Source organism: Hydra viridissima, unplaced genomic scaffold, assembly GCF_058129835.1.
Source record: "Hydra viridissima isolate aposymbiotic clone 2 unplaced genomic scaffold, HvirCarnegie_v1 scaffold_4, whole genome shotgun sequence".
NCBI lineage: Eukaryota > Metazoa > Cnidaria > Hydrozoa > Anthoathecata > Hydridae > Hydra > Hydra viridissima.
Genome location: NW_028324303.1, coordinates 14509503 through 14536195, shown reverse-complemented (window position 1 = coordinate 14536195; position 26693 = coordinate 14509503). Strand labels below are relative to the sequence as shown.

General features: G+C 27.9%; 3 protein-coding genes and 1 long non-coding RNA gene across 8 annotated transcripts; 1 reads left to right on the top strand and 3 right to left on the bottom strand.

The window, feature by feature from the left end:
* Positions 1-340: 340 nt before the first annotated feature.
* On the bottom strand, positions 341-4555 carry LOC145182660 (acidic leucine-rich nuclear phosphoprotein 32 family member A-like). 3 transcript variants are annotated; one of them, XM_090084492.1, is made up of 10 exons: positions 4163-4555; positions 3549-3670; positions 2572-2715; positions 2361-2480; positions 2067-2188; positions 1659-1705; positions 1497-1520; positions 1213-1389; positions 1008-1099; positions 341-930 (listed from the first exon to the last, which is right to left on the bottom strand). In XM_090084492.1, the coding sequence occupies exons 2-10, from the start codon at positions 3594-3596 to the stop codon at positions 787-789; spliced, it is 918 nt and encodes a 305-aa protein (XP_089940618.1). In that variant the 5' UTR covers positions 3597-3670; positions 4163-4555; the 3' UTR covers positions 341-786. The 3 variants fall into 3 exon arrangements, with proteins under 3 accessions (XP_089940618.1, XP_089940616.1, XP_089940617.1); XM_090084490.1 differs by having other exon boundaries at positions 3549-3753; positions 4163-4497; XM_090084491.1 differs by lacking the exon at positions 4163-4555 and adding an exon at positions 3932-3956 and having other exon boundaries at positions 3549-3753.
* A 2864-nt stretch (positions 4556-7419) lies between these two features.
* LOC145182661 (guanine nucleotide-binding protein G(q) subunit alpha-like) lies at positions 7420-18088 on the bottom strand. 2 transcript variants are annotated; one of them, XM_090084952.1, is made up of 7 exons: positions 17984-18088; positions 11879-12063; positions 11059-11228; positions 10828-10956; positions 10605-10734; positions 8722-8875; positions 7420-8583 (listed from the first exon to the last, which is right to left on the bottom strand). In XM_090084952.1, exons 2-7 carry the CDS (start codon positions 12023-12025, stop codon positions 8393-8395), a joined length of 921 nt encoding a protein of 306 aa, XP_089941078.1. In that variant the 5' UTR covers positions 12026-12063; positions 17984-18088; the 3' UTR covers positions 7420-8392. The 2 variants fall into 2 exon arrangements, with proteins under 2 accessions (XP_089941078.1, XP_089941077.1); XM_090084951.1 differs by lacking the exon at positions 17984-18088 and adding an exon at positions 16383-16890.
* Positions 18089-20060: 1972 nt separating this feature from the next.
* Positions 20061-21153, top strand: LOC149890049 (uncharacterized). 2 transcript variants are annotated; one of them, XR_016451959.1, is made up of 2 exons: positions 20061-20638; positions 20795-21153. It is a non-coding gene; the product is annotated as an uncharacterized LOC149890049 (long non-coding RNA). The 2 variants fall into 2 exon arrangements; XR_016451958.1 differs by having other exon boundaries at positions 20061-20676.
* A 315-nt stretch (positions 21154-21468) lies between these two features.
* LOC149890048 (uncharacterized) lies at positions 21469-26370 on the bottom strand. The gene is made up of 5 exons (XM_090085786.1): positions 26031-26370; positions 23287-23343; positions 22965-23145; positions 22624-22754; positions 21469-21917 (listed from the first exon to the last, which is right to left on the bottom strand). Exons 1-5 carry the CDS (start codon positions 26184-26186, stop codon positions 21831-21833), a joined length of 612 nt encoding a protein of 203 aa, XP_089941912.1. The 5' UTR covers positions 26187-26370; the 3' UTR covers positions 21469-21830.
* Positions 26371-26693: the final 323 nt, after the last annotated feature.

The following is a 26693-nucleotide window of genomic DNA, read 5'->3' as shown; positions in this document are numbered from 1 at the left end:
TTGCGAACATTTGAATAGCTGCATTGCGAGCAAGGTTATCAAGCAGGAAGACGAAATTTGTTCCGGTCGCAGACTGCAATTTTCAGTTCAGAGTTGCATTCAAATGTTGTTTGCACTTGAATGCACTGCAGGATTATGTCCATTCGCAATGAAGAGAAAAATTTCCCAGATACAAGTCATTGCAAATAGGTATTGCTTATAGAGAAGCCTGGCTGAACGCGTGGAGCTGGGTTTGAAATTGTAACAGTTTTGGCAACATGTAATGCATCCGGAAGAGTTTTGACAAACGCATTATTTACGAAGTGAATTTTGATATAACCGAAAGAAAAAACAGACATAATGAACATATATAATTAAATATATTTACTAGAACCTTGCCACATCACTTAAAAATATTTACAAATGTTCAATTTGAATGTTCAATTTGAATGTCGCAACATCATTTTTGGGCTACCTAAATCTATCGATATATGAGAGCATACTCTCTCTGTTTTTTATATAAAAAACTGAAACAGCGTAGAAAACAAACGTAATGCAGAACCAAAAAAAGAAAAAAACAAAAAAACAAAAAAAACAAAAAAACAAAAAAGAAAAGTAATGATAATAATAAGATTATTTAAAGAAAAATAAGATTGAAAGAACTTTGCCATCAATTTATTTAGGACTTCATCAATATTTATAGTTCAGCATTTTTGTTTTCAACGTCACAAACATTTTTCTAAATTTAGCGAACCACAAACGATAGCTCTGTTTGTAAGCCATTTGTCATTATTAACTTTGATAGGACTATGCATCATCATCACCTTCATGTTTTCTCTTAGTTCCACGTGTTCCATGTTCTTCTTCAGCAGCTTCCTCATCTATTTCTTCATCATCATCGTCATCGTCTTCTCCTTCTCCAGGAGCAAAATCTCCATCTTCATCTTCATCCTGAAATTTTAGTAAATAAACTTTCACATGCTATCAAGAACTTAATCATGAGAAAAAGATTATTAAAAGCAACTTACGCTGAAGTCATCTTTGTTGAGATAATCAAGACCAGGTTCATTATCTTCATCTTCATCATCTAATTCATCCTCTTCTTCCTCATCAACATCTCCTAAATTTTTAAAGAAAAAAAAAAAGGTTAAAAATTAATTTAAACATAATACAATACAACATTTTTGGTAAATATTCAAAATATAAAAGAAAAGAAATTAAAAATATTTAGACCTTGCAATGGATTTTGTTCATCTTCTTCATCACTCTCTCCCTCTTCCTCATCATCAACATCTGCACCACCTTCAAGGTTTGGTTCATCCTCATCTTCAACATCATCTTCTACATCTTCATCTGCTTCTTCCTTCTCTTTCCCCCTTGTACCTTCATTTTGTAAATCATCAGGGTCATCTAAGTTAAAGTAAATTATACTATAATTTAAACGCATGTGCAAACACAAATACAATTAAATCTAAAATAGAATATACAGAATGAATTAAAATTATCTCAAAACTAACCTTCGTCATCTTCTTCATCAACTTCTAAAAAATGTAAATTATAAAGTAATACTCAGAGTTTCATTTTATTTGAGATTCCATTTAGTTTTTATACAGTTTATTATTTATCTTATATCAAGAGGATCAGAACTATAAGATTACTCTTCCAGTAACAATATTTACCTTCATCATCTCCTTCTTCCTCAGTGTCTTCTAGTTCTTCTTGATCTCTGAATAAAAAAAAATTAAATGTTATAGTTTAATTTTATAAAACGATTTGTAAAGAATAAAACCTGCTATTGAATTCTTAAAATTATTTTGTTTAATTTACAATAGAATGTTTTCTCGCTTAAAGCATTCATAATTGTAATACTCAATTGTAAAAAGAGATTTGGGTATCTTTCTGCTACAAAAATCTAGACGATTAAATGAAAAAGATTTGTTAAAAGCATACATAACAAACTTTGATAAAACATTTAACTGTTCAAGTTTCTCAGATTTAAAATTTGTTTAACAAGGTCTACTTATGATCCTGTAAAAAACAAAATCTAATTTAAATGCAGAATAACTGAACAAGATATTGCTACAAACCGATCTGTTCCATCCAAGAATTTTAGTTGAGGTATAAGCTCAAATACTTTGTTTCTGTAATCTTTTTCAGTAGTCACATCACAATTAAACAAATCTAAACTTTTTAAAGATGACAGCTTTGCCTAGTAGAAATATAATAACATTTTTAGATATTAAAAAACGAAAGAAATCTTGAAAGCTGTAAATAAAATCCTATTAAGGCAACAAAACAATTCATTTACAGATGAATAAATAATTAAAAAGTAAACAAAAATTCAACTCTTTTATAAATTAAAAAGGATAACAAACACTTACCAATGGGGCTAGACTGGCAATATCTTTTATTTTATTTCCACTGAGACTTAGATGTGTGAGTTGAGGTGTTTTTAGTAGATACTCAAGGCCTGAAGTTATCCTATTGTCACTTAATTCGAGCTAGAAATTTAGTAACAAAGCATAGACATTAAAATTCAAAAAAAACTCAAAAAAATATATATACATATCTATTCTATAGACTATCCATTACCTTTCTAAGTTTTGGAAGTGATGGCAATCCTTTTAAAGAGGTTAGACCAACATTAATCATAGAAAGTTTTTCTAATTGACAAAATTCATCTGTCAATCCTATAATTGATGTTGAACGACAATTGTCAAGAACAAGATCCACCACCTAAAAAAATGAAACCTTTGCTTTTATAAAAAAAAGCTATGTTTTTCATTTTTTAAAAATTATTTTAAATATTAAAAAACAGATATTTACAGCAACTACCCATAATTTTTAAACAAATCAAAATGTTCCCAAAAAAAATACAACTGCTAAACTAATAGACACAAGTGCACTTTTGCAATTCTCTTTTGAATTGCAAAAATATAAAAGATCTATGTATAAAATAAAGAAAACTGGAATCCAACTGAACAGACTTTTATTGCTTTAAATTCAAAATTTTATTTTCTATCCAAATTTTATACCATATCATTATGTTTTTTAAATGCACTTAATAAGTTAGAAAATATTTATTAACAAGGTTAGAAAACTTTTTCCAAAGTAATTTTAAAATGATATCTCAGTTATACTTCATAGGTTTAATATACTTTGTTACCCAAACCAATGTCTTTTCTTCACTAAAAAATGTGTTTTCCACAGAAAATTCTAGTCCATATCCTGATTCTGCAGATTCTATAACCTTTCCTCAGAAACTGATGATAACAGCAACATAAGTGATGACTATTATGTTAAAACTCTTGAAGTCAGCTTGATTGAAACATTGATAATATATATTTAAACAAAGTAAACAGAAACAAGAAAAACCTACATCCCTATTTAATACTATAACAAGGTCCACTTCCTGTATGATATGGGAATATTTTTGAAAAATGTATCAGTTACACTTTATAGGAAGTTCTATTTCTAAAAATCCCTATATATTGCTTTACAGCCATTTATCCAGATTATATTTCTATAGCTAATAGTTGCCAATATTAGCTGTATATTTTATAAATTACCTCGCTTTTGTTTACTCCACGTCTTTCTAATTCAATTCTGTTTTCCATTTTGCAACGGTGTATGTCTCCTTTAAGACCACGCAATTGGATTAACAAGTTATATACTCAATAGCGACTTCAGCCTGCAACATGGAGAAAATACAACTTTGGTTCACTTTGGGAATAAACCAAATTGGCTTTAAAACAATAAGAAAACTAGAGAAGCCTGAAGAGAAAGAAAGAATGCTTTAATTAGATAAAAACTTAGTAAATAAAATGTGTTTATATTTTTAGACACTTTTACACAGAATATTCTATAATAAAAATAATGGATAAAAGCCAGAAATCAATTATAAAAGTGACAAAAATACGAAACATCGTTTTATTGCCAACTAAAAACAGACCATTGGCGGGCACGAGTGAGTAGAGAAAGCGAGGTTTCAATTTGAATATTTCGAATAAATTATCTAACACCACGTGATTATATACATAAAAATACACGTGATAACTTTAATTATGCAAACGTACTGCTTGAATGGAAATATTTTTTTTAAATGGCACAGTTGCAGAAAATTATAAAAAATAAAACAAAGATTTCCGAAATCAAAAGGTCTACATTCGGAAATTTTCAATACCCGTTCTTGTACAAATTATTCTTGCCACGATGGTATGAATTCTTAAACAAAAACTAGATGCTACATCGACTCAGTCTGTTTTTCTTTATTTAAAAACACTCTTATTAACGCTGCTCTTGATTAGCTACAACAATTTTTGTAGCCTTCAGACATTTTTCTAAATATTTGTTTACAAGAGATTGCCAATATCCGTTCTCTTCATCCTCAAATTCAACTAATGTAAGTTTTACTGTGCACTTAAAGAAAAAAGTTTAGTAAAACCATGATGCTTTCAGCTACGACATTCCTTCATCTCGTAACTCAAGATGGCGTCTATCAAAAAATGCTTTATGAAAGCACTCAGCCTCGTTCTCAGTTTCTACGGTCAGTTTCCTCAAAAGAACAAAAACAAATGATTTTTTTGGGGTAGTGGATCGTTATAAGCAGAAATTTGTAAATAGCTGGGACCATTAGTGGGCTATCCAACATAATTTTCATTTTGAGAAAAGTCGCTCTGAAGTTGATTGTGTCACAAATAATGGATGTTAGTTCACAACCTAAAGAGCATCACAATTTTCTTGTATTTATAGGATTGCGATATTTAGTCGCTTATTCATTAATCTTTTTAATTTTCATTTTGGATTCGGCCAAAATGGTTTAATAGCATTAGCAAATTAACTTTTTATGGCTAATGCTCTTTTTTCAGTCGATAGAGTACATCAGAATTATAAAACTAAACGATCTTAAGATCTGCTAAATAACACAATTCAAGAATAACGGGGAGTGGCATTTAGAAGATTTATGAATTACTTACCTTAACCTTATAGCCACGTGCTCAGTTCATAAAAGAAAGGGTCATTACACGAATAACCGTTTTTATACCTTTAATAAGTGGGTTCTAGATATTTCCATAAATTGGAAGAATGGGGGAAATTTTGTGAGCGAAAAATGAGTACAACCACATACAGGTCAAAATAATTTTGCTTTTTTCAAAAACAGAAAAACAAAACTGGTTTTCTTTTTGAAAAAAGTTAAAAATGTATAAACATAAAAAACTAAAATATATAAAAATATGACGGAGAAGAATAAACTACAATACTTAGATATGTAATTTATTCTCCTCAACCATATTTCAATAGTAAATAATTCAAAACACGTGATTATTGTCAGTTGCTATTTCAAAATTTCAAACAATTAATGTTCGTTTGGATGTTAAGTTTTCGCACTTTAATCGACATTCACAACCTGAAACTAGTCATTTGATCAATACAAACAATGGCTGACTTAGTAGAAAATCCTTTGCTGACTAACATACCAAGAAAATAAATAAATAATTAAAAGTAATCTGAGACAAAAAAAAAAAAAAAAACTCATCAAACATCAGTTTGGAATGTCATTGCGATAGATTGAAGTGTTTTCAAATGGCCACCGAGCAGAAGAGACTGCATCTAGTGACCAAAAATCAAATGCGCTGCCAGAAAAAATGCATAGGATTTATTTCACTTATTTTAGTGTCAGTGTCAGTTACCAATTAGTTAAAACGCCAACGGGTCGAAAAAGGTCAACTGAATGACAACAACTACTGATGCTGTGTTTCCATAAAAATAACCGAAATAATAATGTGGACCTCAGTATCTTTAAAACTTTACTATCGTTCTTCGGTATCACCAAAAGATGCGTCCGAAAGATCAAGAGTGCTCTAAACACCACACGTTGGTTGTCCGATAAATTTTCATAAATACTAATACTTAATGTTAATTTGCAATTATAAAACTTAAAACGCTTCATAAATTGATACTAAAGTTAATGCTTAAATGATTGTATTTTCCGTGTATTTTTCCGTGTATTGTATTTTTCCATGTATTGTATTTTCCGTGTGTTTTTCGTATTGAATTGTTGATTATTACTTTAGCAGGGGTGATGTTGTATATTTATCATTATTTTTAGCACATGTTAACAATAAAAATCTAAACTTTTATTTCAAGTTTATCTCCTATAGATAGAGGAAACCATATTGAGGAAATCATAACAACAGACTCGCAGAAGATAAATTTAACTTCATAAAAAAAAGCACTTCTCGTCTTTTCGTGTTCTTTTGACGTATTGCTGTGAGACTCCAGAAGAAAAAACGCGAAAACTTTGTTAAGATGAGGACTGAAAATCAACAAAAAGCTCTTCATTTATCAAATGAAGCAAATATGAGCTAAGTATAACCGAAAAATACTTAACAGTGATTTCAGCATCTTATTTGGATGTCCACGCACCGATATTTTGCTCTAAATACGATGTGTTCTTCTAAATTGTTTTTGTAGTCAAAAATTTTTCTTTTAGGCAAACATCGTTAAAAATGGCTCTAACAAAAGAAACGACACTGGAAGAACAAGCATCATTAAGCTAATTCAAGGTAATAAGAGGGATCGCAAATTGCTAAAATTGTTTCCGAACTCAACAATTGATTCATCAAACACTTTAATACAAAAATAGCTCTGCAAAGTTCAACATATGCAGGATAAGAAACTCCGCATCTCAAGGAGTAAAAATAAACGCACAGAAAAAATGGATCAGTGTGAATCAAATTTTGTTTTCCAGTATAACTCCAAGTATAACACACAAAATGATTCGCAACGCTTGTCAGAGAACATCAAAGAAGATCTGAAATGGCCAACTCAATCTCTAGATCATAACTCTATTGACTACCTGTGAAATCATTAGGATCGAAAAATACGAGATGAAAACCTAAATGACCTCTAACCCATCATTGGAATATTTCAACTTGAAGATACCGAGAATGCTTATTGTGCATCTTATTGCCGAATCGCGGATGTCAGTTTTACATTTTGCCAACAATTAGATTTTAAAGAAAACATTTAAGAATTGACGAGGAAAAAAGCAGAAAATGATGCGAAGTGGCCGAAGACTTTTTTTACTGACTGTACATTTATGCATTTCTTACTTTTTTGTAGATAAATTGGTTTAATGAATTGTTTTATTTTTTTATTTTTTTTTTGCAAATAAGACAATCAAACAAGCGGCGTTGAGATTAAAAAACATTTCCAACCAAATTAATTTTGAAAAAATCAGTCAGGAAGTGTGGTTTGTGTTAAACAGAATTTTTAAGATCAAATCTAAATTTTAAGAAAGTAAACATCCTCTGGGAAAATTGTTGACTATAATAAGAGCAAAATGCTAAAGTAACCTTTTTAAAATGTTTGCAGATCATTCTATTTCAACCTTCGTGTCACGCTACACAATTACAATTAAAGTGAAAACACGAGAAGAAAATATTTAGGATTTATAATTTAAACAAAAAATCGTAAAATAACAATCGACAGTTGCCAATATTTTCTTGAAACAATTCGCGAATTAAAATTATACACACCTACAGCGGAATGACAGTGGATTATCAGAATTCCTTTAAGATTAAAAGTGGAAGAAATTCCATTGAGTTATTAAAATTAAAAAAAAAAACAACTAAAAACTAAAAAAAACACACAAAAAAAACAAACAAAAAACAAAAAAAAAACAACTAAAAAAACAACAAAATTGCCCTAATTTTGATGTTGCGAAAGCCTGCGTTTTTTCTCCTTAAAAAATACAACAAAACAAATATATAAAAATGTTAATGCGTCATATAACCCGATTTAATGATGTTCTTCGAACAAATTTGAACTTGATATTTAGAAAAACAGCATATTCACGCCTATCTATAACCGTAAAAAAAAAAAAGTTTTTTCTAGATGACTGGATGCCGACTTCATCAGTCTCATTTGTAAAATTTAGTTTCTAGTTCACTCCTAATTTTTGGGTATAGGTTATTGGAAACGTTGAAAGACAAATTAAAGCATGATTTGCGAACAAAAAAGTGAAATACTCCGATAAATAACTCCCAATGCTATTGACGACATAAGTATAGAAAAAACTTGCGCAAAAAAAAAAAAAAAAGCAAAAAACAAAGTTTGTTGCAGTATTTTAGAGTTTTCTGAATGTTCAGAAATGGGGATCAGGAAAATCGCGTGTCTAATTGAAAATTATTCCCTTTATAACAATTAAACGCGTGCATATTAAATAAAATATCACAATTCAAGAGTATTCCACAATAAACAACATTCCCTTCTGATGATACGCGAAGATTTCTGGTGCTTACATTTTTTTTCCAATAACACAAGAAGTCAAGACAAGTTGGTCGTAACCGATACTTCTTGTTTATTTGTAATTTTAGAATGCTACGCTATAGTCGTCCGACAATTTTCATTACACAAGGTTATATTCTTTAAGATTTAATTGCAAGATGGTATCCCTAACTGCAGCGAATACAAATCGAATATTCTCAGTGTCCGTAGCGCACGTAAAATGCGAATAAATTATCTTATCTGTGTCTGGATTCAAATCGACAAACATTTTTAGTATAAATTCTTTTGCTGCCTTCGCATCCCCTTTTGCACCTTAAAATGAGTATTATCAGTATAATTTTGACAAAAACAATATTAATATCAATATGGTATTAACAAAAAATACTTTTAAATCTGTAAAAGTAGAAAAACTAAAAATACTGATTTAAAAAAAAAAAAAAAAAAAACTACCATCATATTCAGGGAAATATGTCTGAAGATCCGATTTCTGAATCTTTTCTTCCAATAAATCTGTTTTGTTTAAAAAGAGAATTATAGAAGATTGAATGAACCATGGATAGGTGATAATAGTTTTGAATAATGCTTTACTTTCATCCATTCGATTCTAAAACGACATTAGGGAACATACTGAAACGATATTTTAAAACATACTGAATGTCAATGTATGTAGATGAACTTAAAAAAATATATATCATTGACAACTTCCTTTTTTTACATTTTTGTAGTTCTTTTTTTCTTCTACATTTTTCTAGTTGAAATGTAATACAAGAAATTAATGCTTTCATGCATTTGTGTCAATTTTTTCAAGAAAGAAATATGTTCAAAGAATTTTCGGTGTTTTTACTAGAATTTATTAAGAAACTGGAAAAACATTCTCCGCAGAATTATAGTTATTTTTAGCAAAAACTATTAACTTATTTTTAATAGCGATTCTACAAACTTCCATAAAACAAAATTTCAAGTGAACAATTTTTGAGTGGTCAAAAAATTAGCAGCACTATATACATATGCATGTTCTTGTAAATTAAAAATGATGTATTTTGATTTTTATTGATACTGGCAATTTTTAAATAGCTCTGGTAAATAAAAATATTTCTCTGAAAGTATTGAATTTAATTTTATAATGAACATTAGAAATGATTGCACTGAGCAAAATGCCTATTGATGAGAAACTCCCATGTTTATGGTAGAAACTTAGGACTTATAAACTCCTTACATATTTCCAAAAAAAATCTCAAGAACTTTCCAAAAAAAAAAAAAAAGAACAATAACATTGTTGATTGTTCACCTAAAATGGTTCCCATGAAATTGAAGCTTCCAAAGAGGAAGAAAGAAAATTACAACTGCTAAACAAAATATTATACATTTAGCCTTACTAAAATCAAAAAATTACACCTGTCAATATCAAACATGCTTTGGATGTCTACTAATAATGTGACCGTAAGAAGACATTTGATAAAACCAAACCTGAAACCCTTAAGAGTTTCATATCTGAATAAAAAAAACAATGCAATATCTTTTAGTTTGATAAAAGCTAAATTGACCTTTTCAGTTCTAATGGTACTCATCAATATCAGAATATCACAACAAATAGCAAACAACATGCTGTATGCTTTACAGACTGTGAAGCATGGTGGAGAAAAAAATCAATATTTGGGGCAGTTTCTCAAACAATGAAGTCCAACCTATACTTTGGATTAAAGGTTTTGTAGATCATTACAGAAATATTCCTTAAAATACCTTATTCCCCAATGCTGAGTAAAAAATGCCTTTAAAAATAGTATTTATGCAAGACAATGACTCAAAGAACATGAGCAAATCTCTGAAATATGGTTTTCAATCAAATAAGATTAGATTACAGATTGGCCTGCCCAGTTAACAGATCTAAGTCCTACAAAAAGAGAGAAAAAAAAAAAAAAAAAAAAAGGGAAAACCTATGGACTCATATCAACAACTGAAATGTAGTTTGTGAAAATGGTATGGTACGCCATCTGAAGGGTGTGCACAACTTTCAAATGAAATGGCATACTATACAATTGACTCAATGCAGAATTTTTATTCAACAATTAAAATGAAGGTAATGTTTTAAATACGAACATGTCTATTTACTACAATCTCTATTTTTCATTAGTATTGTTTAGAAATTTTTAAAACTAGAGAAAAATTTACTGATTATTTTGTGAACAATCAACATTAATGAAATTTAAAATGTTACATCTCAGAAATATTTCATTAATGTGGAGATAGTTAAATAACTTTTTCTTTGATGCTTAATCAATTGATCTCAAATTATTAAAAATATATTTTCTGCATAATTAAAATATTGTACTTACTTCACTCTGTGACTCAAATAATACTTGGTCATATTCACTAAGAGCTACCAGAAACATGATTGATGTAACATTTTCAAAACAATGAATCCATTTTCGTCTTTCAGATCTCTGACCTCCAACATCTACCATTCTACATTAAAAACGAAATTGACTGCATATTCTGAATTATTTATAAAACAATTCATTACCTATTCTTAAACAAACGAAAACTTTGAAAACTTGCCTAAAAATTATAGTATCCAAATCAAAAGGATATTCAATAATGCCAGTTGTAGGAGCTCTTGCACGCAATACATCTTGCATTGTAGGCACAAAATTAGGAGCACATATACGCTTTAAATCACTAAGATAACTAAATATGAAATAATCTATTTTAAAATCTGTCAGCTGTGTCTATATATGAAAACATAAACTTAAAATCAATATATATATATATATATAAAGTTAAACTTACTACTTAGCAGAATCAGAAAGCTGAAATTCCCTCCTTCTGTCATATACTTCTTGAATTCCTTCATCTTGCCAAAGACTATCTATTGCATTTGCATACTGTGTGCTTAATGTGATTGTTGCTCGAGCTTTATCCTCAGATAAATCAACATCTAGAATCAACCTGGCATTTTCCTATACAAAGTAAAAAGTTTTCAAAATCTATTTATTTGAATAGCTATTTATGCAATCTAACCATTTAAAAAGTCATTTTTAACATCAAAAAATCTTTTTAAAAATGACACAGTGATTTACACTAGGCTTAATACTTAAGAAAAGGAATTCCATGAAATCAAAACCTGAAAACTATGTTTATATTATTCACATTTTCATTTTCAAATGACAATTTTTAAATTTAAAAATTACTGATTTAATTTCATGATGTAATAACAGTTTTTCGTCATTTTAATTTGATGAATTTCTTTTCTTCAGTGTTAAACCAATTCAACATTTTCACTGGAAAATCTATATAATTGCACAGAATTATCAAAACTAAGTTAAAAATTTTTTAACTTTAATTTTATTACTAGTTTTTCTTTTCTGTCTTTTTTTTTTTTTTTTTTTTTGCATATATAATTTAAGTTTTTATTTAATTAGATATAATATTAAAATTATCTTAAAATCTTTTAATAAAAAATAAAAAAAATTTTTAAAAAATAATTTATGAACAGAAATCTGTTTAGATAAACTTTATGTGTAATAAGATTTTTGAAATATCATTGGCTTATAAAACCCCTCAGTTGAGCACATTTACTCATTAGACAATAAAAAAAAAAAAAAAAAACCTCATTAGCAGGATTTTTGTAACTAATCTTTAGATTTCTCATTGCTCTTGTTAATGCTTGCATAGCTTGATATATATTTAAAAAAACAAGGTTGGTATATCCACGTCGATCATCTTCAGTATAACCTTGTCCATGAATAATTCTCATCTGTTTAATAAATGTGCTTTTCCCAGACTCTCCAGTTCCTTTTAAAGAAATAATTTTGATTAAAACTAAAGGTTTTTACAAAATATTTTAAAAATTTGTTAGCCACAACAATATTTACTTTATCCCTAAATATTACTAGGTAGATAGAGTACTAGTGTTTTATGAATGACATCATTTTCTCAAACTAAAAGCTATAATTTCATCAAGTTGTATTTCTTCCAGCACTTTTGTTTTGATTTAGATAAGAATAACCATGCAGAAAATAATTTTAGAGCCAAAAGTTTAAAAAGTGTGATTAGCAATCTTTTAGAACACTCTAATGAGCTAGACTCTACTTAAAAATGAGTGACACCTAAAAGAACAACTTTTTTTCCTTTTTAAATGCGTGTGTGTTTTTTTTTCTTGTTTTTCTTTTTTTAGAATTGTTAAGTTTATAAAAGTAAACTATATTATTATACTTATCCAATATTAATAAACTTTCAATATATTTGCAAATCTTTATTCAATCAAATTAGGGTTTTTAATGATTAATTAAAAGCCTTAATTTGATTGAAAGGAGTGAAAATCTTTTCAAACAACACCAGTGTATTTTTATTATTTAGGTTTATCGTTAAATGATAAAAATACATTGGTTTATAAACTGATAAATATTAACTCAAAGTAACATGCAAAAGATTTCTTTTAACATGTCACAAAAAATATTCAAACTCTTATTAGTAATGTAACAATCAAATCCATTACAGAATAATGCTAATTTCTAAAAACATAAGTTCTGATTAAAGAATGCATCACACTTAATCATGTGCAGTGATAATACCATCTTGTTTACATTGCATTTACAATGACTTTGAGATTTATCAAGAATTTTTGAGGATTTTTAGGAAATTTTTGCCTAAAACTTCTTCCAATTAAGAGATTAAGCAAATGAACAATTTAATGAATTAAATAAGATAAAAAGTTAATAGATAAATTAACAAATTACAGCTTTTAAAAAATTTCACAAAAAAACTCCATCATAAGTTAACTTGTACAATACATCCATATTTGACTTTCCTAATCCATTAAACCATTCTTGTCCAGCATTCTAATTAGCACTCTGAGTAATAATATAAAGAGTAGCTTTTACATACTGTTGGCTTACAAGTTTACAAAGTTTTTTAGGAGACAACTACTACATTTTAAAGCTTCAAAATCTTTGCTCCCCCAAAAAATTCTTATTTTTGACATTAGGGACATATTTTAATTGGTAAATTGTTAGAAGCTTTGTAATGTAATGTATAAAATTATATTGTTCATTTAACTGCATTCAAAATACTTACGAAATCAGACTTATAAGGTTTTACAAGTGAGCCAAAAATATTCTTACCGTATTTATCATAATAAATTTAATATACTTCAAATACATATTTTGACTTTCAAAGCATATAACCTGTTGCAGCCAAATAAATACTTTCACTTTCAAAGCATATAACCTGTTATAGTATCAAAATTCTTTGTCTTGCACAAGGGAATAGAACCTTAAGAAAATCTAACAAGTAAAAACCAGCAAATTCCCAATATACAATTTTTTCTAAACAATTTATGATGAAATGTTGGATTCCCTGTTTTTTTTATCACATGCATTTTAATTCAGAAATATTTGACTGTTAATATTATCTTAAAATGAAATACTAAAATTGCAGTAGGAAAAACATTTTTCAAATTGATTATTATTATTTTTTATATATATAATTAAGTTAGGATAACTTTATAAGGTGCAAAAATATAAATAAGAAATCCATAACTACTTAAAAAATTTATATACTAAAAAAAAATTTTTTTTTTAGTGCTTCTAGTGCAACATGTAAAACTTTACAAGCTTAATCTTTGAAGCAAGTGGCATATTTCATACTTTTGTAGGAAATCTTAAAATCCAACAAAAGGATTGGGCCACAATTTAGAATACAGAGAAGGATTAGAAAATCAATTTAACAATCAAAGAATAAACATTGTAACTTCACACTGCTTTGTTGTTTTAATTAGCAAATTAGTACCCTAAGAAATTAGTATAAACATAAAGTATAGTTTACAATTAACTTAGTGAATGATTATTATTGAATTGCATAAAGCTAACAGTGTAAATACTTTTCAAAAAGATTTTACATGTTGATCTTGTTTTGCTTTCATGACCTTAATACTCAAACTTAACAAACAAATGACTATTCTCATTTGTTCAGATATATACTTGTTTCATGTTTTTAGATGCAACATTATTAGTATAATTATAAGATAAGTATGAAGATCAGGTAAAAAATGTTTGAGACGAATGATGAGTGAACATTGCAGCAAAAAAAGTATAACTTTAAATTATTTAAATATGATAATTCCTGAGTGCAGTAGTATATTATCTCTTAATTAAAGAGAAAACTTAAAAAGTAAAATCACATTAAAAAATATTCCTAATATTTAATAAGTCTTAGGTAAAAAAAAACCAAGCAAATGATGTTATAGTTTTACTAAAACATTTCTTAAAATTTTTTTTTTTTATAATTTATTAATAAAACAATTAAAACATTGTTTTTTTTTAAATCTTTTTATATTTTTTCAGATGCCCTAATTTTAAGTACAAAAATATAAAGTTGTCAAAAAACATAATTGAAGTATTTTTGGCAAACTATGTGCTACTCAATTATAAAATAGATTTTAAGGATGATTCGAGATTCTTTTATCTTAAATTTTATTGTTGATGAAAAGAAGATAGAAAAGAAAATAGTGGATTTTCTCACAAAAAAAAGTAATCACTGTTTGTCTTTAGAAAAGATTCTTACTCAATTTTTGAACTTGTTATAAAGCAAAGAAAACATCATGAGTGAAAAGGATGCATTAATATCTTCAATAATTGAGAAAGTTATATATATATAAAACTAAACAATTGTTTAAATTCATGTTACATGACTTTTTATAAGTTTTACAAAACTTATGGACAAAAAATCTGCTCCTTATAAAAAGATTACTTTTGGCTGTCAAATTTTTCAATAATCAAATACTTATACAAATAAGTAAACAAATAAAAAGTTTTAAATGAGCATTTAGTATAAGGAATGAACACTGCTAAGATTCTACACTTTAACAGGAGCATCATAATTCTTGCAATACAGTTTTTAAACTTTAATCTTAAAGAGTAAAGGCTTTTAAGAACTTGTTGAAAAATGATATGTTATATTCTTGAAATGATGAGATTATGCCATTGAATTGTTATGAAAAGTAATTAATCACTTGTAATAAATATTATGTCATCACTCTGCTTGTCAATATTTACAGATTAAGGTCTTTTGTCATCATTAGAAAACATTCTGAACAAAGTATTCATCTGTTTTAAAATTGACTTAAAAAAACCTGAGCCTAAATGCTTTCTCTTAAATCTCAAAAATAGGATTTTAAATGTGTATTTATGACTCTGACCTTAAATTCTACTTTTTTTTTTTTTAACATACCTACATATAACTTTTATGAGACTTAAATTAAATATTGGTGAAAGCATTTAAGATAAAAAGCCTTTTTTTTTTTTTTTTGAAAATTAAAAAAATAGTTGTAATTTTTTTCAGAAAACAAGGGGAAATAGTGCCTTAACAGAATTTTGTTGACTACTATCTTTTTCATTAAATACAAAGTTTAACACTAGATTAAACCTATTGTAACAACAACAACAAAAATATTTAAATAAAGACTAAGGTATTACAAGCATTACCAGATAATTGTTAAAAGGAAAAAACAAATATTTAAAAATAAAAGCTCATTAATATCATTGTTAATCTTTACTAACTTAGTCCTAAAACCACAAAATTCGTTTATTATTCAATTTAACATTTAACCAAAGAACACAATACTTCTCAGTTTTAACTACTTTAACTGAATAATTTCGAACTATAGCTATAATAATGAACCAATATTCATATATTAAAAGGTCAAAACATCAAAAAGTTACTTATTTTGATTGAATTGATTATTTTAGAATGTTAATTCTAATTAGAAATTTTTGCACTTTTGATTTTAGGATATTTTAAAGCTGTTTATCTTATAGAATTTCAATAAAGCCAATTTTTTATCTCAATAAATATGAAACTATACTTCATTAATTTTATCTTCAATATTTTTCTTTTACTGACTAAAAACAAAACAACAACAAAAACAACAACAACAACATTATGGTAATTATGTATATTTTTTACTTTGAGACGGAAATATTTTAGAATAAAATCAGTTCTATAGTTACAACAATACTACAGTTAACTTGCTTTTGCTTCCTTATTATGCACTAAAGAAGACTGTTTGAATATTTAAACCTTTATAGAAGATTTAGAATTTTTTTAACACTAACCTAGTAATAGTAGTTTTAATTCCCTTCTAGAATCACGTTTGTGTTTCTTTAACTGTCTTTCAATCTCATCATTTATTCTCTTTTGCTCCTTGGCCTCTTCTGTCAGGCAGCAGTTTTCAAACATAGTGCTAAAATTCTAAAACTTCTTTTAAACCACAAATTTAATACAACGCTGCTAGTTTATAAAACTCTCAAAATCCAACAATGCTGCACCTTTTTTTGGTTGTTTAGCTATACGAAACTATCCAGATACAAAGGTCTTAGGAAAAATATTTTACTACATGAACATAGTATGTAATTGTCAAAACGTTGTCGAAAAGAAATAAAAAGGCGTAACCAATACAACAGCTTTTAATGTGATTTTTGGAAAGCCATTTCGGAAAATTTACTTGCTTTCGGTGCAATACAATCGTGCGACAGGAGTTCCCAGCAAAATAAATTAAATTCCATTATTGCTGAGTTTTCGGATTACATATGTTTCTTAACACATGATCTTGTTTATGAAACTATTCAGTAAATTACAATTTTTATCACGTGTTTATAAATTATATAAAGTACACCTTATATGCAAAGCATAACGTCATACGCTCATACTCAGTCTTCAAATCCTTAAATTGATATCGGTTAACGGTATACGATAATATACAATTCCCATTACGCTAAAAATTTACTGACCAGGCCAAAAACATAAGTAAAATAATTTGTAAACTGACCAAATTAATCAGCAAAATCTGTGAATCATTAAGAAGTTTTATCGTTTCCAATTCAAAGTTTTCCAAGTTAAAAATAAGAACTTGCGAATAGCGTTTAACTACTTTTTCATTAAAGAAAACAGAGTTTTCGTTGATTTCAACCCGTGGTGCGTAATGTGAAGTCAAAATAACGAAGCAGTTGATTTGTCCATTAAAAAGGGTTTCACAAGACTGAAATATTGCAAGAATTGGCCATCGCTTAGCAGATTGCCGAAAAAGTTTTATAGATTGTTATAAAAAAAAAAAAAAAAAAAAAAAAAAAAGCATTTAATAGTACATAAAACTTTTAAATTGGGTAGTCAGGAAATTGGGTAGTCAGGAAATGCAGTCAGTCACATAAAGTGTTTAAAATAAAGATATAAAATATAAAGCCTTAGCGTTTCCAGAAACTCCTGGCATGGTCTTACTACCTAAGAGCATAATACGTTTTGTAAACGATGCTTTAAAACTGTATTTTGTTAATCTTTACTTAAAAGTAAACTGTTTGACCACGAGTCGCAACCCATAATCTAATTTTTTAGGAGCATTACGTGATTTTTATTTTGTAATGTGAGTTTAATGCGTTTTGAAATTAGTCATATTAATAAATATTTTTTATTGCAAAATCGTATACTTTTTATGATTCTGCGGATAAAGTAGAGGTGATTAGCTTTAAAATACGAAATTTTCCGATAGAACTAAAAACATGTATAGTTTTCTTTTTTTAAAATAAACGCTTTCATTCATATCTAATGTTATAAAAACTGAACTTTGCTATTATGAAATCCAATTAATTTAAAAAGAATTTTATATTAAGAAAAATCGAATTATTTAATTCATTTATTTCCAATGTAAAAAGCATGTCTTCACCTGTTCAACTGCAGCCATGCAATATTTCTCCCGATTAAAAATTTTTATCTGCCAAATCAAATTGTCATGAAGCATATAAATTCAAAGACTTGCCCATCTATTTCAAAGTTGTTTCTATTATGACCAACTTATTTTAATTACACCCGTTTCAAATTATTTTGAAAAAGTTCATAGATCAGTGCAAAATCTTTATTATATTGCTACATAATAACCACGCATATCGTTTTTGTAGATGAAGATGTCGTAAAGACTAGAATAAAGGATTTAACAAAAACGTCTAAAAACAATAGAATGCAATAAACAAAATAGGATTACTAGTGCCTGAGTATCGAAAATTGCTTAGAACAGACATTTGTAATATAACTTTGGAGCACCACCCCTGTCAATTCACCCAGATATTATTTCTTACTTTAACAATTATTAGATGCTGGAAAATCATTTTTCCTCAAAAAAAAAAAAAAAATTGAAACTGTACTGCTGTTGGGAACAAGGTGAACACATTTTCGCTTTTTAATTATTCCACGACAGATTAAATTGAGCAACAAATATACTTTTTACATGCAATCAAATGTAGATTATTCATAATAATTATACTCAGGAGAGTACTTTTCATACACTTGATAAATTGTTCATTTTAAATTTCACAAAAAAAGTGTATGACGCAATCACTTTTGTTGTATATATTCTTTTGTGATTTCTAAGTTGTTCCACATCGTTCCGCACGTTACTTAGGTGCAAACGTCACGATTGTCTTTATTTACTTTGTTTTTATTTTATGCAGTTACGCCATGTCTAGCTAAGTTCACTTGATTAGAAGAGGGTGGCGCTCTTATTAGGCGCATAAAAAACGGTCTTTTTGAAAACTCTTTCAAAAGTAATGGACCGTCAGTATTGAACATAAAATATCAGTAATGTTTCTACTGTGAAGAATTCTGTAAGCATGCACGGTATTTCTGATTATCAACTAAATAAATACACACACGCACGTAAGCTTAACTATGTAAATATGGATATTTTAAAGTCAAAGTAACTAAATAAGTTAAAAAAAGTTGCAGTAGGCATTTGAAAATACAGAATAATAATAGAGAAGTTTATTTTCATCAGCTCCTACTAAATCTTTACCATACAGCAACTCTTTTATTAGATTTAACTATTTCATCAAATTCTGCCTTAGTTATATATATATATATATATATATATATATATATATATATATATATATATATATATATATATATATATATATATATATATATATATATCTTTGAAACACAAAAATTTACATTTAAGTTGTTCAGAAATCATCGCTTTTGTATAAGTTATTTTTAAATCTAAGCAACTGAATTTGGTCGGATATTGTAAAAATATGGTCAGATAATTAAAAAAAGAACAATTAAGAATAATTTCTTAATACTAACTTGGCAAGCTACTTGATCCAATAATATATTTTTTGATAAATTTGATTTATAAGTATATTAAATAAGTATGAATTTTGTGTAGAACAATATTTTCTATAAAGTATATAACAAAAACATTTATAAGATGCTATAAAACTTTTGTTGGTGGCAACTTTAACTCAACTCTGCCTTTTGGTATAAATTCTTAGCATGTTTTTATGTAATTTTTTATAGGCCGCGTTAACATATTTCAGCCTTTTGATCCTCGATTTTATTTTATTTATTTATTTTTTTGATCCACAATGGCATTTTTTCGCCTTTACAAGAAAAAAAAAAGCGTTAGATAACTTTTTCAAAAAATTGTTTCAAAATAAATTTTTTACATTTAAAAATTAATTAAGTTTTTGATTTTTTAAAAACTTTAAATAGTTTTAATAAGTTTTTCAAATCTTTTAAAATAAATATGTGTAAGCAAAGTGCAGTTAACTAAATAAAAAATATTTGATCTTAATAAAGATTTAGTATTTTTAGTTCGCTGACATCATTTTTTAAACAAATAATGAGATCAAATTTACCTTTGATACTTAACAAAATGCCCTTAACTCAAACGTGGTTTGACGCACAACCGTATATATATATATATATATATATATATATATATATATATATATATATATATATATATAATGATAATAGTACGAGTCGGTGGGTGGGGACTCAATACAAGACATTTTTGGAAAACGTTCGATTCTGAAACTTTGTTACGACGAATCAAAAGCCAGAATGAGAACAAAATGATGAAGTAGTTGGTCAATAAAAACATCATCAACTTTAGTTTTTTCATGGGAATTTATAGTGTCAGAATTTTCTAAAATTTTCAGAAAATTTAAATAACCTTCTTGAACTCTGTAAAACTGTCTTGCAGTATATGGACACTGAGGATACTTCATAGAGAAAGGTAAAAAGGTATCGGTGCTATAAACAAACAATTTTGCGTAATTATTGGTGAGAAATATTGTGAGCGGTTGCAAGGAAAATCAATTAGATGGCATCAAGAAGTTGCTTGCACTCAACAGATGTATTTTGCTACTTCAGTGAACAATTTATCATATGAAGAGTAAAAAATACTCTGTGAAACCATCTATCATTATGTGCGAAGCTTATATAACATGTCTGTCAGGGAATAATATAAGTCCTGAGCACCTCAATTTACGTGTGAAATTTACGTGTGGAAAAATTGGAAAGTGAAGTTTTAAAGGTTTTATCAATAAAATAATTTGCTCTCCTTCGATGGCAGTATTTTTTTTATTTTTTTTTGTAGTAGTATAATATATTTATGTTCTGTTAAAATATTGCACAATATTAGTTAATATATAAAATTTATAATACTTAATTCAGTTTTTACTGCTTATAGGCAGATACGGAGGATAAAAGAGGGCCATAAAATTTATATTCCCAAGAAATTGGTGTGTGTGCCGATTGACCACTCTAGCAATTGATACTTCTGCATGCTAGACCCTTTAAAAAGTCAAAGTAGAAAGAGTGCACGTTCTATCGTAAATTAAGCCATTCCCTCATCCACTATCCTGGTACACAGAAGACCGTATTATCTGTAGGGAAGAACGATGTCAAATGAGAAGAATGAAATGGACTCTCAGAGGAAACTTTTATCTTTAGTTTATTTATTTATTTTTTCATTTACATTTTTGTGGGTTTGAAATGACGTTGTATATCATATCTACATAGTGATTTGAATAAATTGATTAACTTTTATAGCTGAGTTTTTACTTTTCTTTGCTATTTTTTAAATCTATTAATTAAAGTCATTGTGTAGATGCTAGAGAAATATTTTGTTTTAGGCGCTAAATGTTAGGTGAGGGGGGGGGGATCATTTTAGAGAAAGGGGTTTTATTAACATAAAAGAACATTTGAGTTTTCAATCTAAGATTATCTATGTGTTCGCCGTCTAGCATTACTTGATTTACATTTATGATAAGACACTACCGAATGAACCGATTTTTGAAGGTTATACGGTGTACTAGAATATAAACAGTCATCTTAAAATATTTTCACACAAAAAAAACTCAATTACAATTTTTAATGCATAGTTATACTGTTTTTATTAACATTAAATTAACGTATTATGTTGCTCTGAACAAATAAAAATATCATTTTACAAATTGAAATAGAATACTAATCCATATTTTAGAGACTTTAAATCCCGCTGGAGTTAATTTATTGAACCATTTACGCGGCAGGATTTTGTCTTGATTAGATCGAAGTCTCAACATATTCATGAAAGTTCTTCAAAATTTGTACTTTTTAAAGTTCAAAATCGCAATATATATAAATTTCATTAATAGCGCAATAATATCTAGATAAATACATTTACAATATTAAATTTAAAAACAATTAATTTGTTCGTTTGACGATATTACTTTAACAAGGCTTTATTTATATTCATAGTGTGGCGGATAAACTGGGTCCTGCATCACCATTCCGGGTTGTTGAATGATTACACCAGTTGGTTGATGTTTCTAGAAAATTAATTACATAAATGGTTTTTGTTAAAATTCAACTTTATTAACAACATGTTAATTTCATGGAAACTTTATCATAATTATAGATATAATATTTTTTTTTTTTTTTTTTTTTTTTTTGAGTATGAACATATTTAGTAAAACTCTTTAACCTCTCACGTTTGCACAAAGCTAAAATTTCACTTTTTCATTATGTCACCATACAAAACTTTGTTCCTAAATTACTAAATTCTTTTTTACCATGTTGTTAGCACAAAATATCATGAATATTGTTAAACTATTTTTTAAATATAATACTTTTACATATGACTTCCGTTTAAATATGTTTATCGTTAACAATTCCACTGTCATGACACGACGATTTTTCAAGGACCAAAAGTGGCATAACGGATATACTTGTCCTGTCTAAATTTCTAACACTCCCCAAAACTATTGGGTCCTTAAACATACCCGCAAAACCCTTTTAGTCTTTGATTGGTAAATTTCTTTCTACAGTGGGTGTCACTAAGGCTTTTTCCCCTCCAAGGATTGTAACAATGTTTACCATGTTAACAATGTTTACCATGTTACAATCCTTGGAGGGGAAAAAGCTTTAAAGAGTTTCACAATGTTTAGCATCAAACATAATTGCGGTTAAATACCATTAAATTGGCTAAAGCTAAATACGGTTACTGTAAAGGATTAAGAAAATCAAAAAACTTACTTTAGTGCAACAGACAGCGATACATCCCAGAATCGAAGAAGCCAATGCTGTTAAAATTGCCAGGATCAAAAACACAATTATTGCATAAAGTAATGCTGAGATGGACGTGAGAGTCCCACAATTTTCAATTCCTGTAAAGATTCCAAGTTTACATTACTTATTTTATTAACTACTTTTATTAATTACAAGCTTACTTATTTTGTTAAAGATCCAAATTACATTACTTTTTTTTTTTTATTTATGCACGAAAAATCTAAAGAACTTAAATCCTATGCAGTATGTTTTTTTTAGAAAAGTTAAATTATTGAGTTTTGCATAAAGTAATTTGAAGTTTAAAATACCATAGATTGCTTTAATCTCTCCATTGACTGTACAATAACAAGTTGAATCAGAATCAGAATAATTGCAAGCTGAGGCTAATGATGCATAAGTCGCCCATAAAGCAACTATAACTAATACCAGAATGAATCCAATAGATTCTATGACAACCGCAATAATATTAAGAACCATAAAAGCAATCATCTAAAATTTTTAGAACAATATTTGACAATATATAGAAAAATGGAAATGAACTGAATTATAAATTTATAATATCTATACAGAGATATGTGACGTTATATATATACATCTGAATAATGAAAATAATAAAATATAGAAACTTACTGCACCACGGCTTCTTGTAAAACCTGTCACAATTCCAAGGATTCCCGGGATAAGAAACTAAAAAATGTAAATAAAAATGGCTTTGGAGCGTCAGTTTTTAAATTAAATAACTACATTATAAATAACAATATAATTTAAGTTCTTAACCTGGTGCTGTAAAGTTTTAAATGTACTAAACGCGCACAAAGGAAACCTTAACTTACAGAAATGCGCTCAATCGTATATTGTTTCTTTAATCATTAATTTTTCTCACATTTTTAGTATCTATTCAGAGTTTTGCACTTTTTATTTACTAGGGGTGAGCACAAAAAAAAATTCTCCTCCACCGCCACTAAACCCCGGTAGAATAATTAGCCTCCTATGAAAAATAAAATTGTAGCATGAGTTTTTATAACTTCTCTAATATGGAGTGCAATCTTATTAGTAAGCATTGGTATTAAGGTGACCGTTGGGAAGCGTTACATAACGAAAAATTGACCAACGTTTTTTCGTTTGTGACCGTTATGAAAGAAAGTTTAACATTATCCAGCGTTATTAACCGTTATTCAGCATTTTTAACCGTTATACACGATAATTAGCCATTACTATGAATCAAAATGCAATAAAATAGTTTTTTACCTTGCTCTCTAAAAGGCCTATAACTGATTATGGTCGAATTTTCTGTCATTGTGATACATCTTTTGATTAACATACAGCCTAGATTACTCTAAAAATATCCTCTTAGATTGGTAAACAACTATAATCAGCAAAAGGGAAAATAATCAGAAGTGTAGTTAAAACTTATCTTTTCGTTTTCTTCACCTAACCTTAATAATCAAAAAACCTTATAATCTTGCTGTAGTGTTAAGAAAGTTTAACATAAATTTAAGAATTTATAGTATCATTTTAGTTTTTATCAATTTCTGTTGTTAACTAATATGATTATTTTCCTTTTTTATGTTAAATTTACTTTATTTTTGACAAATTATGATGTATTACTTTTTGCTTGATCTGAGAAAAAAGTTAATAAACTTATTAAAAGAAATTTAACTAGACTCTATCACAGCTGGAGAAAATATGCTACTGCTTGACTTGATTGAAAAAACAGTACCTATAAAACATTTACTTTAAATAAATCAATGTAAATTCGTCAAATGGATTTAGTAGTTGCTCCTAAATTTAAAACAATGTATCCAGCACCATAAACATGATACAAATGTATGTAGATGGATTGGGCCCTTTTCTGAGGCAATTTTTCTTCCTTCTGGTTTGTGCTGATTCAACTCTTGGTCTGTTTCAATATATTCTGAAAGATTTCTCTTGATTTTTGACAATTAGCCTGACCAGATTCGAGATCAAGGTTTTGTCTTTTGTATGTCACAATTCCACCAATAACGGTCAATAACGGTAGTTATCAATTAAGAGCAAGCTGTAATTTTTGATAACGGTTTTAGGTCATTATTTAATTAAGATTTTACATCGGTTTTTCGTTATCAAACGATGGAGAACAAACGCAACGCCGATGCTTACTTATTGTGGAATATTACTGTTCTGCCACTGTTTTCTATTTAACATATACAAAAACTAATAAAACATAATCTCATCTTATTTTAACAGAAAAATACATTTTATTTAGAAAAATGCACTCAGCAATCTGTTTTGGAGGCATTACGCTTATTCTCTGCTTTGACATAGCAAAGTTGTGTCTCTTAAGTTGACCATAAACCTTTTTTGATGCATATAGTACAAATTTTACTGACCATTCCATTGATGAGTTGTTAAGGCAAATCAGTAAAAGCAAATTTTTGAGATACTTGTAAATCATTTTCTAATTCAAATGATAAAATTAGGAAAGAATTTGAAGGCTGAACTTCTATCTGGAGATGAAACTTAGTACATCTGCTTATAATTCACATATTCCTTCAACTTTCTTTTTTGTTTTTAAAGCACCTGGAACGGGGTGGCATTTTTCTTTTGCTGATAATACTTTGTTCCAGGATGGGACTTTAGCGGCATTCTGAATCTCAGATACATAGATTTGCATGATTTCGTGTATTTCATCTAAGCCAAAGCTTCTTCCGATAATTGAAAATATCTTATTATTTGCTCTTTCCACAAAAAAAAGTTAATTTCTTTTCAATTTACAAAAATCTTTTTTGTAAAGAAAAAGGATTTGATTTTTGCGTATTTCATAAAGTGAATCATTTTTACTTGGTAGTGGCTTAATAAACAGTAGCAAACAAATATAAAAGAAAAATAAAAAATGAAATAATAAATATTGGACAAAAATATTGTTTAGTAAATAATTCATTTATAAGAAAAAGGTGATTTTATTTTGAAGTGTTACTTTCAAAAAAAAAAAAAAATACATGTTACAGTTTTTTTTTTAGGGTAAAATTCTCGAAGTTCTTTTGTGGTCTACATGAAGAGGAATTATATATAAAAAAAAAAAAAAAGGGGGAACACCAGAAAACGGAAAAGAAATGTTGAGTATTTAAATATCCGCTCAATTTACTATCAGCCATGCTTCACGCTTCACGCTTATGAAGAAAAGGTTTTAAAAGTTTTTTCCAATCAATTTAGTTTTTTTCAGCAACAAATCTTAATAATAAGCGAAATCAAAATGAGCTGACTACATCTTTTTGTTTGATATTCTCAGCCCACTAGTTCTCGGTCAAAAAATAATAATAATAAATTCTGACATAAACTTCCGAGAAGCAAATTTGTGTTTTAGACATTTAACAACAAGTCTTTTAAACACTTACAATTATACCAGCCCAGTAAGGTGTTGATGATGCGCTAAATTTTGCTTTTGCAGCCAAAACAAACGAGCAAATTGTCACAATTAGTCCAAAAACAATTTCTAGAATTCCCAAGACTATTCCAGCAATACCATGGTCTTTTTTAACAGAATGAGACATCTTTTTAATAAAAAGCAAACCGAGGAATGTTTTGCTACAACCTTTTGATCGATCTAATTCTCTCTCCGATTCTTAAATTTTATCAACAATGTAAATCCGAGTGACGCGGCCAAAGCTATGAAAGGTAAAGTTTGTTTATCGTGAAAGAGTAATAGCAACCCATTCATGGATTCCTGAATTATTTTTAGTAATCAATTTATTCACGTTTTGTAAATGTTTCTTTCGGTTGCTAAGTGAGTAATTTATGAAAAAGATAATATAAGTTTACTAAATTATGAAAATGTCCAAGCAATGTTAAATTATTAACACCTCATTATGCCAAAATTAATTTTGACCTTCACTGTTTACTAAAAGTTTTTTTTTAAAAAAAAATGGTTGTTGTTTGTGATTATTGTAGTTTCTTAATTATCTTTTACTTTAACCGTTAAAAAACCTGCTAAAGATACATTGCTTCTCTTTAAATTTCTATTTTCGTAAGCGAGAAGAAACTTGATTCAAAATTTTATT

Bases quoted from the DNA above. Each gene is read 5' to 3' on its own strand.
- LOC145182661 (XM_090084951.1), bottom strand. From the start codon at position 16,506: ATGTTTGAAAACTGCTGCCTGACAGAAGAGGCCAAGGAGCAAAAGAGA. The intron at 10,735-10,827 runs GCAAGTTTTCAA...TTTTTAATGTAG, and splicing joins TTGGATACTATAATTTTTAG to AATGGTAGATGTTGGAGGTC. The intron at 8,584-8,721 runs GTAGTTTTTTTT...ACTCATTTTAAG, and splicing joins ATATTTCCCTGAATATGATG to GTGCAAAAGGGGATGCGAAG.
- LOC149890048 (XM_090085786.1), bottom strand. From the start codon at position 26,186: ATGTCTCATTCTGTTAAAAAAGACCATGGTATTGCTGGAATAGTCTTG. The intron at 23,344-26,030 runs GTAAGTGTTTAA...TACATTTTTTAG, and splicing joins CTTACTGGGCTGGTATAATT to TTTCTTATCCCGGGAATCCT. The intron at 21,918-22,623 runs GTAAGTTTTTTG...TTAATTTTCTAG, and splicing joins TCGCTGTCTGTTGCACTAAA to AAACATCAACCAACTGGTGT.
- LOC145182660 (XM_090084492.1), bottom strand. From the start codon at position 3,596: ATGGAAAACAGAATTGAATTAGAAAGACGTGGAGTAAACAAAAGCGAG. The intron at 1,706-2,066 runs GTTTGTAGCAAT...TTTTTTATTCAG, and splicing joins TTCTTGGATGGAACAGATCG to AGATCAAGAAGAACTAGAAG. The intron at 931-1,007 runs GTAAGTTGCTTT...CTAAAATTTCAG, and splicing joins TCAACAAAGATGACTTCAGC to GATGAAGATGAAGATGGAGA.